Source organism: Meles meles, chromosome 21 (assembly GCF_922984935.1).
Source record: "Meles meles chromosome 21, mMelMel3.1 paternal haplotype, whole genome shotgun sequence".
In the NCBI taxonomy this organism is placed as follows: Eukaryota; Metazoa; Chordata; class Mammalia; order Carnivora; family Mustelidae; genus Meles; species Meles meles.
The window spans coordinates 31,630,135-31,646,421 of record NC_060086.1 but is presented as its reverse complement, the minus strand read 5'-3'; the positions used below and the strand labels follow the sequence as shown (position 1 = coordinate 31,646,421).

The window sequence follows — 16,287 nt, the reverse complement described above, 5'->3', positions numbered from 1 at the left end:
GCACCCACTGCACTGGGCCCCTTCCCCAGGCTTTCAGACTCACACACAGGATACTCCTAGCTGCCCGCATGGACAGGCACACACAGCTCTGCAGCAGGCTCCTGCTTGCCCAGATCATGTGAGCTGAAATGTCAGCCAGGTTCCCGGTTTATTTAGATACTTAGTTGGGACACAGCTGTTCTTGCCCCCAAACAAAAAGCATCCCAGGGTCACATACTGGGGTACCTGGGAGGCAGGTCAGAAGGTTGCCTGGGGAGCTTGGGGTGTTCAAGCTGAAGGAGGAGGGTGGACTTGGCGGTGTCTTCCTGGCTGTGCTGAGGACTGGAATTCTGATGGTCCGGCTGGATGCACATGAACCGGGTGGGCTCTGTCCACCACTCCATCCCACATTCTTATGGCATGTTCTCAGCAGAGCCATCAAGATGACGGCTACCTTGCCAGGCTTCGAGTCTGCACAAGTCTTACCGCAATGCTCCAGAATTTCTCGCAGTCCTCTGCTTTGTGCATGGAGGGAGCCCTGCCCCCGAGGAACGCATGGCCTCAGACAGGCGGGATGCCGTGGCCTCAGGCCACTGCAGCCAGGGTGGGGGAGAGGCGTCGGCTGGTGACAGCCAGGTGCTCGGCCTCACGAGGCCAGTGCAGGCCCAACCTTTGCAATTCTGTCATTTGCTTGCTGCACGGACGCCCTTCTGCTCTCAGCTGCCTAGGTGTGAACCTCGCCTCCGTCATCGCTTAGCTGTTTACGTTCAGGCAAGGGGTTTGTTCTTTCTGTGTTTCCTTCATCATCTGTAAGACGAGGATGAGAGTGAGGTCCACCTCAGAGCTCGGCCGCGGGTACTAAGTAAGTCGGTGTGTGTGGCACACGCGCCAGTCGGGCACCAGGACTCAGTGAGTAGTTGCCAGCGTCGACACACACAGCTTTCCCCCGAGAGGGCCCTCATCCACACTGCCAGCTCAGGTCTGGGTTTGTAGCTCTGGGGGCCAGCAGCTTGGGAAGGGGTCCGGTGGGTGCCCTTGTAGGTCGGGCTTCGGCGAGCTTCCCTTCCCCTGGGTGGACTCTGTCTGTGTTCTTGGCCTACCTCACTCACGGTTGCAGGAACACAAAATCTACTTCCCCTTCTTAGTTCTTCCTGCGTCTTGCTGGCCCAGACGTACTCTTCTAAACTCACCAGCTTAACACGTTTTATGTAAATAAACGGCAGAGAGCTAGTTTCCTTCTCCGGCACAGTAGATTTCTGTTTTAATTGATGCTCTAAAGACACCCTCCTCCTCCTCCTTTTAATACATGGTAATTTATTAGCGCTCTTGGTAGTTTTTGGAATCACCCTGGGGGCCGCCCACGTGCCAGGCCACAAGTTCTGGGGGGTCATCCTGGGCCATTCCTTGGCCAGTGTTTGGGATTCAAGTTTGCCAGTCTCCCAGAGGACACCAGGCTGGAGATCCCTTGTTGGAGCTTTCCCGGCCGCAGTCGGGACTCATTCATTCATTTCACCTTGAGCGAGAAGCTGCGACACTAGATTCCACTGCCAAAGGATGAGGGCAAATCCCCAAGTCCATCAGCCTGGGCCCCAAGTGAGGAAGGGGCCAGTTGGGGTGGATCAGCTGCCTGGACAGGCTCCCGGTGACCCAGGCGCGGGAGGGACTGGCCAGTCCTGTCCCCTTTTCTGCCCAGGTGACTCCTCACGTCCCTTCCTCTCCAGGGCACAAATGGCTCTTTTGAGCTGAACCCAGTACTGCCAGCCCTCGCTGAGCTGTGAAGTCGATGAATGGGTCTACCGGCAATCACAAATTTGTTCTCGGTTTTAAAAAAAAGTAATGGCTTTATTGTCTTTGTAAAGGTGCCATGGGCTCATTATAAAATAGCTCAAGGAACGTATCCAGACAGTCAGAATCTTAAAAGAGAAAAAACACACCCTATAGCTATCAAAGCACACAGTATTGTAGGAGACCAGAACCCTTTTATCCATGCTAGTTTAAAAATCAATGATTACATCTTAGGGTTGTCCCCCGTTAGCTGCATATAGACGCCTCTGAACTCGGCCCAATGCTTTAGATCCTAACCTGTGAGCGGCTCAGTTGTGCCATTGATCGGGAATTGGTTCCTTGGAAAGCTTCTTAAAGTGATGATTTCTTTGGTAAACTTTGGTCCGCATGTAAAATTGAGCAAGAGAAAAAAAAGTTTGAGAACTGATTTTTCTAAGAAGGAAATTCTCAGATCTCACTTGGCATAAGTCATGTCCATGGTAAGCATTCAGGAGTGCCGTGGCTGATGTCACTCTGCACATAAATGCAGGCAGGGGTGGGGGTGGTGGTGTGGGGGGTTGTGGTGTGGAGTGGGGGTGGGGTTGGACAGCCAGGGAGACCGATTTTTATCAGAATAAGCATATTGTGCTTAGCAGCTTTGAAGCAGGAAGCCACATCTAATTTTTCTTGGGGCTTGAAGGAACTGCAGACCTCCAGATACATGTTCCATCCTCAGGGTGTTTCTAAAAGGGATTTTTTTTTTTTTTTTTAAGATTTTATTTATTTATTTGACAGAGAGAGATCACAAGTAGGCAGAGAGGCAGGCAGAGAGAGAGAGAAGGAAGCAGGCTCCCTGCCGTGCAGAGAGCCCGATGCGGGGCTCAATCCCAGGACCCCGGGATCATGACCTGAGCTGAAGGCAGAGGCTTTAACCCACTGAGCCACCCAGGTGCCCCGCTAAAAGGGACTCTTAAGAAGGTTAACAGGCCGCAGACAGGGACTGGAGGTGGGGTAGGGATGGCGGCGTGGTTATGTCGCAGGCCTGCTATTGGAGCAGACTTGGGTGAGGTTCGGGCAGTAGGTCCCTCTAGACACCTGACCCCTGGCTTTGCTTGCAGCCGGGATGTGTGTACCACGTGCAGCTCAAGGCAGAAGGCAACGACCACATCGAGCGGGCCCTCCCCCACCACCGGGTCATCACGGTAAGGCACGAAACTCTGCGGCGGACGGAGTGCTTCTTCCCCGATCAGAAACTCTTTAGGGCTCCCCTGGGTGGCTGCCTTTCCTCTGCTGCGGGGGGAGCTCCGGGGCCTAATTAAGGGTCCTCTTAGAATGGTGTCCTCTTCACAAGCAGTGTCTCCTGCAGGGTTTTAATGAGCAGCATCGCTGTCCTGAATCCAAAGAAGTCTGAGCTGTTGTCTCCTCACTCTCCCCCCGACCCTGGCAAACTCTGATCATTATTCTCCAAGTTGAGGACCTCAAGGTTGAAGTGGCATTTGAGATCAAGGGAGGGTAGTAAAGACAACATGGGCTTAATTGGTGGCAGGGCCCTGATTTTCTTATATCCAGATGACCCTGTTTTTAGGTGGGCGGAATCTCCTGCTATTCTGGGTCACGACTTAGCTTATTGGTCCCTAAAGAGGCAGCTCTCCCTCCAGGTCACAGGAAGGAGCCCGGGAATCATTTGAAGTGAAGCTTTTCTCCCACGGAGTGACTCATTTGCTCGACTGGAGGGTTTGGGTGGGATGGTGGGGGGTGGGACATGCTGCCTCTTGGTGGCTTGGTTAGGTGGCATTAGGCGTGAAGGTTATGAGGCATCAGGAGAGGGGTGTGCCGTTTAGGACCATCTGGCTAAGAAGTGGATTTTCTTGATGTCTTTATGGCATCTGACATTTTAAATGGCTGTCAGGGCAGCATCTTACGGTCACGTGTTTCCCTGTCACGGTGGCTAAGTCCAGGGTCACAGAAAGTCATGAGGACCACGGCCTGGCAGATACGGAAAAAGGGACCAACGGGAGGGGGCACACACCCACCCCTGGGATAGTTGTGCCTCAGCCCCTGCTGATGGCCGCCAGCCACACACATCTCTCTCAGGTTCCAAGAGAGGCTGGAAAACCTGGCTTTTTGTGTGTATGCAATTTCTCTTTATATTGTTGGCAAATAATGGAAACTAGCTGTAGCCCCACCTCCTACTGCCAGTTTGTGCCCTTGGACTTGGACGTGGACAACTGAATAGTGAAGTTTGCTATGAAACAGGATGTCACCCGCTAGAGTAGAAGTTCCTCTCCCGGCTTCCTCACCACCAACATTGTTCCTGATCTCTTTCTAGGTTGGCAATAATGACATCGATGATGTGAGCATTATAGTTTTCCGGCAGATCAATCAATTTGACTTAAGCGGAAATGTGATCACTTCCTCCGAGTATCTTCCTACATTATGGGTAAGGCCACCTTCTTATGGTGAAACTTCTGTGTTCTTTTCGGCTCTGAGAAGAGCAGGAGCAGGGTATGTAGACCTGCCCAGCACTCGCTTTAGCGCGCTGTCGCGAGAGGTGATGAGTGCTGAGGTTGAGATCCCGGCGTGCGTCTGGGAGAGTGCTGGCTGATGGTCCAGGGAGAAAGGCTTCGTACTTAGAGATAACTGTTGGTTTAGCCATAGAACAAGTCTTTGGAAACATTGTGGTAGCAGCCTAATGAATGTTCCATACAACCTTGAGTCTAAAGCAGAGAGGTGATTTTAAGGCAGAGAGCCTTGTAACTTTTATTTTATTTTTTAAATTTTTTTTTTTAGCAAGGTTTTTTCTTCCTTTTTTTTTTTTTTAAAGATTTTATTTATTTATTTGACAGAGAGAGATCACAAGTAGATAGAGAGGCAGGCAGAGAGAGAGAGAGGGAAGCAGGCTCCCCGCTGAGCAGAGAGCCCGATGCGGGACTCGATCCCAGGACCCTGAGATCATGACCTGAGCCGAAGGCAGCGGCTTAACCCACTGAGCCACCCAGGCGCCTGAGCCTTGTAACTTTTAAAATTCTTTCCCGGGTGGAGGCGGTGGGGGGCGGGGGACTAGTATCTGGCAGTCTGAGCCGCATCCTGCTGACCCTGCCGCCATGGGCAGTCACTCCATTCTTGTGGACCATGGTTCCTCCGCTGTGAAACACAAGAGCTGAGATTCTGCGCCCTCTCGAGATCTCTTCAGCTCCTGACCAAATCTCCTTGTGTGCTGTTAGGGAAATGTTTATACCCTGCTCTAGGACCCCTTCAGAAATGTCCATGAATTGCCACAGGAGTGTGTTTTTCAGAGATGGTTGTAATTTTATACACGATGGCGCGTTTGGCTTGGCTGAGAACGTGCACTGAGGTTTTAACTCCCCTCTGAGCTTTCTCTTCCTTCCAGCTCTACAAGCATGTTGCCTGTGGGGAACAGACAGGCAGGGCCAGAGTAAAGCGGGCTGGGTGGGCTGTGGGGCAAACGTAGCAGACAGGAGGGGATGGCACGTCTCCGTGTGATTGTTGTCCTATTGGAGTCCTGGCTCACAGTTGAGGTCACCTCCCAGTTTCCCAGAGAAGCTGGAAATTAGAGTTACTTGAAATCATCTGGTTTTTTAAACATGGCCAGTGAATTCACATTTGCTCAGAACACCATATAGGGGACAAGAATGCATACATGGTCTTAGATGTGATCCCTGGTCTCCAATCTGTGACTTATTTTAGGAAAATGCCTCGTGACTTGTGTGTTCTGTATACAGGTGTCCACTTGGGCCCCGGGGAGGGGCACCTCTGACTTCCTCCTGTGGCAGGTGCAGGGCGGAGCCCCCAGAGCCCTCAGCGTCAGCCAGGACTGTCCCTCCTTCGTCTGTCCCATTGCTCGCAGTAGTGACAATGAGGACAGGCCAGAGAGGAAGGCTAGAAACATAGGACTGAATTCCTGGAAGCAGCCTGGACAAGCCGATGGGAAAGGAATGTTTTGAGCTTAAGGAATACTGGTGGAGTTGAGGGTACAGTGTGTGGAAAGGCCGTGCCAGGTGGGCCTGACCTTCAGTGATGTGGCTTGAGCCCCAGGTGCCACAACGTACAAATTGTGGAACAGTCTCAGGGCCTCCCTACGGTTAACAATGATGCCCTTTAGAGCCAGCGTTAGTGACGGTGTGTGTGCAAAGTGCCTTTTGCTTCCCCAGCAGTCATAGCTGTAGTAGAAACTATTCCTTTCACTCTTATCGTTATACTCTTACCATCTTAAACATTAACCTAAGTTGCCACAATTGATTTTAAAAGCTTAACATTTCTATGCAGGTCATGGAACTGGGAGTCTCAGGTGATGGAGGGGGATGCATTATGCATTCTGGCCGGGGGCGGGCAGTTTCTCTCTCAGATATCTGCGTTCCCAAAGAGGCTTCTCTCCTCCGAGAGCTAGGCCATCCCGAGGAAGAAATGAAATGTTTGAAATGAAATGTTGATTGTGTTTTAATTTCGAAAGCACGCCCTGCTTTGTTTTCTGCTCTCCAGGTAAAGCTTTACAAAAGTGAAAACCTGGACAACCCAATCCAGACGGTTTCCCTGGGCCAGTCCCTCTTCTTCCACTTCCCACCCCTGCTCAGAGATGGCCAGGTAACTAACACCGGTGGCTGCATTCCAGCCCGCGTCTTCGTCTAACTCCACTTCTGCGTTTAAGGAAGGAGTTTTCTCCTTCCTAATACCTCTTTGCAGAAACGGTTGACATGCTCTCTGAATCAGAGGAGGTTGGGTTCTGTAGAGTTTGTTTTCTTAATTGGCTCTTTATTTGTTTACAAAAAATCATATACATCCATGCAGGAGATTTTTTTGGGGGAGGGGGGATCCAGAAAGGATCCCATCAATTAGAAGTAGCCCCTATTCATGTGCTGATGGGTATCCTTTGGTCTTTTTTCATTGTGTGCTTGTGTGTCTGTACAGGTGTATTTATTGTAATAATGCAAGGCTGGGACTCTTTTGTACATTGTTCTGTATAGTCTGTACTTTTTTTTTTTTTTTTAATATTTATTTATTTGACAGAGAGAGAGGTCACAAGTAGGCAGAGAGGCAAGCAGAGAGAGAGGGAGAAACAGGCTCCCCACTGAGCAGAGAGCCCGACGCGGGGCTTGATCCCAGGACCCTGAGATCATGACCTGAGCCGAAGGCAGAGGCTTAAACCACTGAGCCACCCAGGCGCCCCTAGTCTGTACTTTTCAATGAAGAGTATATCAAAAGTCTTTTCCCTGTCCTTAAACCTTTGTAACGTGCCTCTCGTGATTGCACAACAGTTTCTAATACAGGAAATGGCTGTAGCTAAGCCCTTAATGGTGGACATCATTTATACTGCTTATTGAGTGTTTATTATCAGTTGTATTTGGACAGAGCAAGCTATTGCAGTTGTCATGGTGATAGCAAACTTTGCAAAGAATTCTTTTCTTTCCTGGTGGGCCTGGCATGTGGTTTATCAGTAGTGAACCTACCTAAGACATTCCCTGTCCCGGTTTCTTACCACCGGCCCCAAGGATAATAAACTATGGCCCTTTTTTGGCAGGAAATGGGTGTAAAATAATGAAATAGGTTCCGATGAATCCTTGGAGTCGCTTCCCATTTCTCGAGATGCCCTTTACATTTGCCATTGTAGGCAGCACAGCTCTGTGGAAATAGCATGGGCTTCGGGGGCAGACTCCCCCTGGGCTCACCTCCCGCAGTGAGATGGGAGCAGTAAACCCGACCTTGTCCGTGGCTGAGAGCAGAGCAGGTGTCTGCCTCACGTAGTGCTTGTGGCGTCTAGCACACCACTGGGGCTCCGCATGCGGGGCTGGGACCGCCACTGGTATCATTCCAGAGATGCTTGTTCTTAGAACTCGGCCAGCTAATGAGCCACTTAAGTTCCGTCCCTTAAAAGTCAACCTCATTTTGGATTGAAAGCAGTCTTTCTCAGCTGGATCGTGTATCTCCCTCATCAGAAGTGGCTCGTAATAACTTTCTGTGTTTCATAAAGTCGGATCCTCAAAGGACCACAGTTACGTTGCTATTGAATATGCTAATACAGTAATGCCCCAGGCTTTGAGAGCTTTACCGGAAGATGCCCGCTCCGAGACGCTGGAGACACACGGCTGTCACTGACAGGATAGCCACTGAGCTTCCTGCTCTGAAGTTAGCGACCTTGATGTGGATGCGTAAACCGGGGGGTTTCTTTAAACGCAGAAAGTCTTTTGTAAAAGCGAATTCTTTTGCTTGTGCACAGAACTACGTTGTGCTGTTGGACTCCACGCTCCCCAGATCCCAGTATGACTACGTCTTGCCCCAGGTTTCTTTCACGGCTGTGGGCTACCATAAACACATCACCCTGATTTTTAATCCCACGGTAAGGAAAAGGGGGAGCTTGGAAACAGCCGATCGGGGTGGTGAGAGAAGGAAAACTGCACGACCTATGCCGGGTTATTAGTGAGGGAGGGCAGCTGTTTGAGGGCTGTTTGAGCTGCAGGTCTCTTTTGCATTCTGGATTTCTCTAGATGCTTTTCTACTTTTTCGAGTTCTGGTGTCTTCAGTTCCCTTTGAGAGGGAAGCTGTCAATGAGGGGAGGGGATGTGTTTAGGTCAGTGGCTCAGGTGTGACTTCTGGGAGAATGGTCACTGCTCTGTTGTGGTTGGGGTGTTGTGGTCCTTCAGCAGGAGGCACGGGACCCCTGACCTGCCCAGATTTCTAGAACCAGGTGCCAGTTTACAGGAAATAGAGAGGACACAAGCCTATAAAGGATGCTGCAGGGATGTAGTGGACTGAGTATAGGTTGTGGGAAACTGGGGGACATTAACCCCTGGAACCTGATTTATTCGACAAATTGCAAGAGAGAGAAAAAACAACACAAATAGGTGGGGTACGTGTAGATTAAAAGAAACTTGCTCGTTTTCAAATTTTTCTTATTTTTTTAATTATTTTTCAAAGATTTTATCTATTTGAGAGAGTATGAACAGGGAGAGGGGTAGAGACAGAGGGAGAAGCAGACTTTCCATGGAGCAGGGAGCCTGATGCGGGGCTCGATCCCAGGACCATGAGATCATGATCTGAGCCAAAGTCAGACGCTTAACCACTGAGCCACGCAGGTGCCCCGGACCTAGCTTGTTTTATCAGCCGCTTGCAATATGTAGACCTCATTGGATCATCTGTCAAACACAGTAAAAAACCACAGGACAAACAAACCACACACTCATGAGACGATTATTTAGATCAGCGCTTCCCAAAGCTGGCGTGCAGTAGAGTCACCTGAGGATTAAACACACAGCCGTCCCAAAAATGAGCTCCGGGGCCCAACATCATACCTACTGATCCTGAACTTGGGATGCAATGAGAGTAGAGCCCACGGAGCTGCAATAAAACAGAAGTCTGGCCTCCGAGCTCCTGCACTGGTCACTGTCAGTGGGTCTTTTCAGCGTGAAGAGTCAGAATTCTATTTTTTTTAAAAAGGTAACTGTGTGCAGAGGACCATATTTAGCTACGCCTTGTTCCTTTTTAACAGCTGTGCTACAAAGCACTGCTCTGTGTGGCTGTTCCACAGTACATTCAGTTAGACCCTGCTGGATGGACGTTCGCGTTGCTGCTGGTTTTCTGCTGTTCCAAATAACCCGTTAGTGATTGCCCTTGTGCCTGCGTGTGTCTGAGTGCTTGTCAGTCTGTCTGTGGAACAGACCCGGAGAGGTAGAGGGGCAGGATCGCAGGGTCCATGCATCTGCAATCTTGCTGGGCGGGCCGCTTTCCCTCCGTGGGGCTGTCCCGTTTGCATTCCCACTAGCAGTGTATGATGGCAGCCCTTCGCCCAGCAGAGCGTGTGGTCAGATTGAAGAACGTTTGCCGTCTGGTGGATGAGAAATGGCATCTCCGCACCGCTGTCCTCTGCACTTCTCATCCTTCCATGTGGTTAAGAACCGCTTCTGTGTTCCCTTTCTGGAAACGGTGACTTTTCTAGATTGTTGGTCTCTTTCATCTGTTTTGGAAGCCCTTTGTCTATAAGGGAGTCTCATCCCTTGCGATACATGTTGTACCTATTTTTTTTCCCAATTTGTTTTTTCATTTTGATTATGCAAACATTTATTTTATTTTTTAGGTTAAATATGTCAGTCTTTTTCTCATTGCTTCTGAATTTTGAGTCATAGTTCGGAAAGTCTCCCCCACTCCATTTTTAGAGGCATTTCTTTTTCCTCTGGTACGTGTATGGTATCCTTTTGTACATTTCCATCTCTGTCCATTTGGAGTGTTTCCTGGTGTAGGGTGTGAAGAATAGTTCCAAAGTGATCTTTCCCACATGCAATCACATTACCGTTTTGTGCTTTTCGACACCGTCCTAGGTGGGAGGTAGGTAAGAATTATTTTCTGTCATCTCTCGATGGGACCCGAGGAGAGACTGGGCCGTCCGGGTCACCCGCTCGTGTGCAGCAGAGCTAGGATCGGAACACAGCTCTTCTGCTGCTCTCTGGGCGTCTCTGACAAGGGACTTGTACTCAGTGACTTGGCAAATAGGACTTTACCTGAAGTAGAGAGTTTTCTGATGACTCCAGGAGGAAGCATTTTCCTTGCTGCCCATGGTGGAGACCTGGTTAGAAGGTGCCAAAGAGATGAGTATGTAGGGACTATCTGTCCCTGCAGAGGCAGATCGCCAGGGTCGGGAGAGCAGACGGTCCCCGTGAAGGGCACGGATGGTGGCTGTCTGTGACATTCCCTAGGCGCCCCCCAGGAGACTCATCTGGATCCAGGGGGACACGGGCCGCCCCCAAGTCCCATAGCTGCTGCCAGGAATGCGTCTGTCACCTGGTTGCTTGTGAGACCAGGGCACCAAGTGACAGGTGCAGGGCGTGCCTACTCCTGCCAGACCCGTGCAGGGGATTCACTGCTGATCCCCACAACACACCTTGTGCCGTAGCTCACATTTGACCGAAGCTCAGAGAGAATAAGTAACATCCCCGCGGTTCGTCAGCAGAGCCAGGACTCAGAATGAGGTGGTTTGTCTCACATCCCGCGGTGTCGGGAACACTGCAGCCTCGTGAGGGGCGGCTCCGCGTTATGCGTTTACGAGGGCACATGTAAGCACACTGCTTTCCTCTTCTATTGACGTGCAGACCGAGAGCCCATCACTGATGTTTTTACTCAGTATTTGGCCAAGCAGTACGCACTGCTTGGCACTTTACGTAGCTGATCTTGTTGAACCTCACGTTCCCCTGCAGTGGGTGCTGTTAGGATCAGCGCCACTTAAGCCTGAATGAACCGCGGCTTCCTGTGATTGCCCAAGGTCACGTGGCCAGACCCCATAGCCTTCACCCCTCTGCAGTTTCCCCATTAAGTATTTACTTCCGGGGAGAATGTGCTGGGATCCAAGATGTGTCGGATAATCCAGGAGTAGGCAGCGGGAGGTGGAAATCTGCTCACGCCCTGATTCTTCCATTTTTAAGAGACCATCCCATTCTGCCTCAGCCGTCTCTGGTAAAACGGCCCCATCGTCATTCTCCTGCCCAGATGCTCTCAGATGTTTTGGTCGCAGGACACTATTGCTGTGTTCAAAGTTGTTGAGAATCTAAGAGAGCTTTAGTTTATGTGTGTGTAATCACTCTTTTTTATATTCCATGAGCTGTCAGAGCGACGAAGTCATCATGTAGCTTCTGGAATAGTCCACTGTTCAGTTGTCCGAGAACAAGAGCAAAAAAGACGCATGATTTCTTAGCACTGTCATGAAAACAGTTTCACCTTGAAAATCTCCTGAAAGGGAGTTCCCGGACCGTACTTTGAGGACCAGTGCTCTGTCCCCTTAATTTGTTCTGTGATTATCTTTATTTGTTTCCTTGTGCGGGTGGAGGGAGCTAGGGTGCAGCTTCTTTTGCTAGTACAGAGACTCAGCATCTCAGGGCTTTAGGAAAATGGGAGTTTCTGTCTTCTGTCAGTCTCCAGGACTGAGGAGTCCAGGGATGGTGTGGAAGCCCCAAGGTATTAGCGACCCAGCCTCCCCCTCTCTTGGGGCTTTATTCATCCCATAGCAAGCCCCCCTTCTCACAGATGGCCCATCTGACTGGCAAGAGGGGAGGACATACCACTGCTCTTCTAGGGAACGGCGTGGATGTGTTACGGAACACTTCCGTTCATGTAGCCTTAGCCAAATTCCGTGGCTGTTCCAGCTGCAAGGGAGGCGGGGAAGTGTGTGTAGTCTGATGGCCCAGGTGAAAGTTGGGGTTCTGTTGGAAGAAGGGGCAAGTGGCCAGTGGGACACAGGCGGCAGCCTGCCTCATCGCCTCATGGGGGCTAATCTCTGGGACCGTCTGCTTTGTCCCTGGGGACAAAGCCTAGCACCCCTGGTTCCCAGTACTTTCTTTTTTTTTTTTTTTTTTTCTCATTTTATTTATTTTTTCAGCGTAACAGTATTCATTCTTTTTGCACAACACCCAGTGCTCCATGCAAAACGTGCCTTCTCCATTACCCACCACCTGTTCCCCCAACCTCCCACCCCTGACCCTTCAAAACCCTCAGGTTGCCCCAACCTCCCCCAGTACTTTCTTGTAGAAAAGAGCCCCTGTGTGTGGCTGGGGCTCTGCGCAAGGTGGCCCTTCTCAGCCATGGGGAGGGCCTGCTCTCCCCAGCTCTTGCTTTCCTTGGGTAGGGGAGGAAACGTGCCTGGTTACCGGCCTCAGTCTGCCCCAGAGCGGCGGAGAGCAAGCCAGGAGAGTGAGGGGAGCAGAGGAGTCATCTGACAATGTATCCAGGTCACTGCCCTTGCTGCCTGTGGAGAGCAAGAGCTGGGTCACATGGGGTGCCTGGGTTCCCGGCCGGGTGGGCCGATGCGGTGCGGTGGGGGGAGAGGGGCGGGCTGCAGGGAGTGTAAAAGCGCGTGTAAAAGCAGTGACGGTTCTCTTGGTGTCTGCAGAGGAAACTTCCTGAGCAAGACATCGCGCAGGGGTCCTATATCGCCCTGCCTCTGACGCTGCTTGTCCTGTTGGCCGGCTACAACCATGACAAGGTAGGAAACCCAGAGGCCTGGCGAGAAAGCACCATGTGCGGGGGAGCGCCGTCCCGCACCACCGGCAGCTGTCCCGTGTTACGGAAGTCACCCGAAGGCCTCAAGTCCCGTCCCCCAGCTTCCTGTCTTTCTTTCTTTTGCTATCTTTCTTTTTAGATTTTTTATTTTTTACTATTTTTTAATGTTTCAAGTTTTTATTTAAATTCTGGTTAGTTAATATACGGTGTAATAGGAGTTGCAGGTGTAGAATTTAGTGATTCATCAGTTGCACACAACAGCCAGTGCTGATCACAAGTGCCTGCTTAATCCCCACCACCCGTTTCCCCAACCTCCACCCACCTCCCATCCAGCAACCCTTAGCGTGTTCTCTGTAGTGACCAGTCGACTTCTTGGTTTCCCTCTTTTTTCCCCCATTTGCATATGTTTTGTTTTTTCAGTTCCACATATGAGTGAAATCATACGGTATTGGTGTTTCTCTCACTTACTTCTCTTAGCATTCTGTTCTCTAGATCCATCCACGTTGTTGCAAATGGCAAGATTTCATTGGTTTTGATGGCTGAGTAGTATTTCTGTGTGTGTGTGTGTGTGTGTGTGTGTGTGTGTGTGTGTGTGTGTGCACGTGCACAATTAACCATTCATCAGTTGATGGACACTTGGGATACTTTCATAACTTGGCTATTACCCGATAACGCTGCTATAAACATAGGGGTGCACATACCCCTTTGAATCAGTGTTTCTGTATCCTTTGGGTAAATACCTAGTAGTGCAATTGCTGGATTGTAGGGTAGTTTTTAACTTTCTGTAGAGCTTCCAAACTCATCTCCAGGGTGACTGCACCAGTTTGCATTCCCACCAACGGTGCACGAGGGCTCCCCTTTCTCCACATCCTCACCAATACCTGTCATTCCCTGGGTAAAATTTAGTCATTCAACTGGTGTGAGGTGATACCTCACTGTACTTTCGATTTGTCTGTCCCTGATGATGAACGGTGTTGAGTGTCTTTCTATGTGCCTCTTAGCCATCTGGATGTCTTCTTTGGAGAAATGTCTATTCATGTCTTCTTCCCATTTCTTAACTGAATTATTTAGTTTTTGGGTGTTGAGTTTGATAAGTTCTTCATAGATTTTTAGATACTAACCCTTTAGCAGATATGTCATTTGCAAATATCTTCTTCCCTCCCATAGGCTGCCTTTTAATTTTGTTGACTGTTTCCTTTGCTGTGCAGAAGCTTTTTATCCTGAGGAAGTCCCAATAGTTCATTTTTGCTTCTGTTTCCCTCGTCTGTGGAGACGTGTACAGCAAGAAGTTGCTGTAGCCAAAGTCAAAGAGGTTACTGCCTATGTTCTCCTCTAGGATTTTGTTGGTTTCCTATCTCACATTTAGGTCGTTCATCCATTCTGAGCTTATTTTTGTGCATGGTGTAAGGGCATGGTCCAGTTTCATTCTTCTGCAAGTAGTTGTCCAATTTTCCTAACACCATTTGTTAAAGAGACTGTCTTTTTTCCATGGGACATTTTTTCCTGCTTTGCCAAGGATTAGCTGACCAGAGAAGTGAGGGTCCCTTTCTGCTCTCTGTTCTGTTCCATTGATCTGTGTGTCTGTTTTTGTGCCACACTGTCTTGATGGTGACAGCTTTGTCATACGGCTTGAAGTCTGGAATTGTGACGCCTCCAGCTTTTCTTCTCTTTTCCAGGATTGCTTTGGCTATTCAGGGTCCTTTGTGGTTCCAAACAAATTTTAGGGTGGTTTGTTCCAGCTCTGTGAGAAATGCTGGTGGTGTTTTGATAGGGTTTGCATTAAATGTGGAGATTACTTTAGGTAGTATAGACATTTTAACAATTTTGTTCTTCCAATCCATGAGCATGGAATGTTTTTCCATTTCTTTGTGTCCTCTTCAATTTCTTTCATAAGTGTTTTATAGTTTTCAGGATACAGGTCTTTTTTCTCCTTGGTTAGGTTTATTCCTAGATATGTTAGGGTTTTTGGTACCATTGCAAATGGAATAGATGCCTTGATTTCTCTTTCTGCTACTTCATTATTGGCATATAGAAGGGCCACAGATTTCTGTGCATTGATTTTGTTTCCTTTGACTCTATTGAATTCGTGTATCTGTTCTACCAGTTTTGTCATGGAGTCGCTCAGGTTTTCTACGTAGAGTATCATGTTATCTGTGACTAGTGTAACTTTGACTTCTTCTTTGCCAATTTATATGCCTTTTCTTCTTTTTTTGTTGTCCGATCGCTCTGGCTAAGAGTTCCAGTACTATGTTGAATAAAAGTGGTGAGACTGGACATCCCTGTTCCTGCCAATAGAGGAAAAGCTTTCAGTTTTTCCCCAGTGAGGACGATATCAGCTGTGGGTCTTTTGTATGTGGCTTTTATGATGTTGAGGTATGGTCCTTCCAGCTCTACTTTGTCGAGGCTTTTTATCAAGAAAGGGTGCTTTACTTTGTCAAGGCCTCCTTTCAAGGCCATTAACCTCTGGTGACATCTTCCCTAATGCTCGGTGGCCCTGTCTCTGCTGACCTTCCCCAGATCAAAGGTCTCAGCTTTGTCTTGAACCTGGGTGGTAGCCGGACAGAGGGAGGTGTCCTGATGTGTAAGGTTCCAGTGTCCCGCTGGGCAGAGGTGTTCTCCCGGCATCCCCCTCTCTCACTCACTCTGTCTCTCTTTCTAGCTCATTCCCTTGCTGTTGCAGCTGACAAGTCGACTGCAGGGCGTCCGAGCTCTTGGCCAGACAGCCTCTGACAATAGCGGCCCAGAAGATGCAAAGAGACAAGCCAAGAAACAGAAGACAAGGCGGACGTGAGGAGGAAGAGGGGCAGGTGCATCTCAGTCGGGACGGGCCACCGCCAAGGGGCCGCCAACTGCCCTTGGCGTCAAGCGTGCATTTGACCAAGCTCGGCTCGAGCTTTCTGCCCCACACGGCCGTGACCCTTGCTGCCCGGGCTCTGTCCTCCCCGCCCCCCGCTGTCTAGCCCCTCGGTGCAATGCAATGAATGGACCCTCCTGTCACTCTGCTGAGCACAATTTATTTTCTGAGTTGAAGATAATTTATTATTATTATTTTTTGTCAAAAGTATTTAAGCTGTGCTAGTGGCGTGAGAATGTATCCCTTAATCTTCAGCATTCAGTCTGCAGGAATTCCAGTGGACTACAGGTTTCGGTCCACTCACGAAGGACCTGTCGGATTCGCCTTGTCCCTTGACTTCCCTCTGCGTCTGCAATCCCTGCTGGAAACCACACAACCTGTAGCGACTACTGGGAGGGTTTGTGAGGAGGTAAAGATCAATAAAGTCCCCGTTCATGTGTGTTGTAGCGCATCCTGGGTGTATCTCTTCGGTGAAGCTGGCATAAAGCAGGGGTCGTAAACCGTTGCCTTGCGAGGCAGGAAAGTGCTTGGCAAAGGGGAGTGACCCATGGCGGCCGTCTCTCGTTTCAGTGGTAGGAGAAAAGGGGGAGGGAAGGATTTGTGGCAACATGAGGCGTGTGCCTGCCCCGTCTAAAGGCGCTGGAGCGTCGGGGCTCAGCTCACTGGTGCTTTGTCGGAAGGTACTTTCATGTATC

General features: G+C 49.7%; 1 protein-coding gene across 1 annotated transcript in view; it reads left to right on the top strand.

Annotated features, from left to right (window-relative positions):
- The window catches only part of LOC123933727 (nodal modulator 1), a 55,730-nt gene extending 39,699 nt beyond the window's left edge, over window positions 1-16,031 (top strand). Inside the window, exons 26-31 of the mRNA XM_045993208.1 lie at window positions 2,862-2,945; window positions 4,073-4,183; window positions 6,244-6,345; window positions 7,976-8,095; window positions 12,629-12,721; window positions 15,398-16,031. Coding sequence (XP_045849164.1) covers window positions 2,862-2,945; window positions 4,073-4,183; window positions 6,244-6,345; window positions 7,976-8,095; window positions 12,629-12,721; window positions 15,398-15,529 — 642 coding nt within the window. The 3' untranslated portion in view covers window positions 15,530-16,031. The remainder of the gene's footprint in view (window positions 1-2,861; window positions 2,946-4,072; window positions 4,184-6,243; window positions 6,346-7,975; window positions 8,096-12,628; window positions 12,722-15,397) is intronic.
- The last annotated feature ends 256 nt before the right edge of the window (window positions 16,032-16,287 follow it).